Below are 1,659 nucleotides of genomic sequence, written 5' to 3'. Positions count from 1 at the left end.
AAGAGAGATGCTCACACTAATACTTTCCCTCTACTACTAATTTACTGAAATATGGTCATTTTGTAAAATAAAAATAAAGAAATTGGTAGACACACGCATAAAGAGTTGGTACACTCAGACATGGGACCATTCTTCTGCTCTTCATATTTTGATATTTTTCATTGACGACAGGATCCGAATCTGCCGCTCAATTAATTACACCACACTCTCTCTCTCTCTTTCTTCTTCATCAATATATTCTTATTCCTTCTTCTTATTTCAGTAACTAATGGAAATGGATGACAATCATCATCATCATCATCAACAACACTATGGTATCACTGATCTGAGACAACTCATGAATGGACCAAGAATAACATCAACTACAACTAACCATTTCTCCACCGCCGAACTCTTCCCTTCCGGTAACAACCCCACACAATTTGATATCATGATGTTTGGTCGTCCAGACATAATGCCTCCTCGTTCTCTTCATGACTTTGTTTCTACCGATTCTGTTACTCTTCCTTCTGCTTCAACTCCTTCACTTGAAGCTGTTCTTGATTCTTCCACTGGACGATGGCCTAGACAAGAGACTCTCACTCTTCTTGATATCAGATCTCGTCTTGATTCTAAATTCAAAGAAGCTAATCAAAAGGGTCCTCTTTGGGATCAAATTTCTAGGTATCATTTTTTATCTATTGAATGTTTCAATTTATTTACCCAAGGTTAATTACTACTACATCTTTACAACACCCCCTTTTTCTTTTTTCAAATTTTGTACCCTTTTTTAAGTGCAACTGCTAATTCCCTTTTATTAATTACTAATTAGTTTTTCTTTTATTAAAAATTCATTCTACTTTCGGATTCTTTTACATTTCTAATTCTATTCTTACATGGAATGAATTACATCAATCACAGGCTCTTCCTTCAAAAACTCATTCCTATTGCAATTTGAAATGACATGACATTGCATAAAAATGCTCATCGTAGATTGTGCTGTAGCTCCTTTGGTAGAATATACTATTCATAGCTCCAACTAGGGCTCAATATTAACTACCCTTTTCTTGTTTTTCTAATTCCATACTCATTTTTTGCATATTGCTTGTGTTAAGGATAATGTATGAAGAACATGGCTACCAGAGAAATGGAAAAAAATGCAGAGAGAAATTTGAGAATCTATACAAATACTACAAGAAAACAAAGGAAGGTAGAGCAGGAAGACAAGATGGAAAACATTATAGATTCTTTCGTCAACTTGAAGCGTTATATGGTACTGAAAACATTAACAATAACCCTTCTTTATCTTCATTACCAGAAAACAACAACAACCTTATTTTCTACAACAATACTTCTCAAACAAATATTCAAGAAATGTTTCATTCTCATAGTCTAAGTCTAACAAACTCAACTGAATTTTACACATCATCTGATGATGATGATGATGATGAAAACGATCATACTCATAGCACTGAGGGACTGAAAGAGAATGAATGTTCCATGGAGAAGAAGAAAAAGAGGACGGTGAGTGGAAGAAGAAGAAGAAGTGGTTGGAAGGTAAAGATAAAAGACTTCATTGATTCACAAATGAAGAAGCTTGTTGAGAAACAAGAGGAATGGTTAGATAAACTAACAAAAACATTGGAACAGAAGGAAAAGGAAAGAGGGGTAAGAGAACAA

General features: G+C 34.4%; 1 protein-coding gene across 1 annotated transcript in view; it reads left to right on the top strand.

Moving 5' to 3' along the window:
- LOC101499561 (trihelix transcription factor PTL) overlaps positions 1-1,659 on the top strand; it is a 2,888-nt gene continuing 1,229 nt past the window's right edge. Inside the window, exons 1-2 of the mRNA XM_073365632.1 lie at positions 1-663; positions 1,095-1,642. Coding sequence (XP_073221733.1) covers positions 269-663; positions 1,095-1,642 — 943 coding nt within the window. The 5' untranslated portion in view covers positions 1-268. The remainder of the gene's footprint in view (positions 664-1,094; positions 1,643-1,659) is intronic.

The sequence above is a fragment of the Cicer arietinum genome, chromosome 3, assembly GCF_000331145.2.
Source record: "Cicer arietinum cultivar CDC Frontier isolate Library 1 chromosome 3, Cicar.CDCFrontier_v2.0, whole genome shotgun sequence".
NCBI lineage: Eukaryota > Viridiplantae > Streptophyta > Magnoliopsida > Fabales > Fabaceae > Cicer > Cicer arietinum.
Note: the sequence above shows the minus strand (reverse complement) of the source record. Positions and strands in the feature narration are given on the sequence as shown.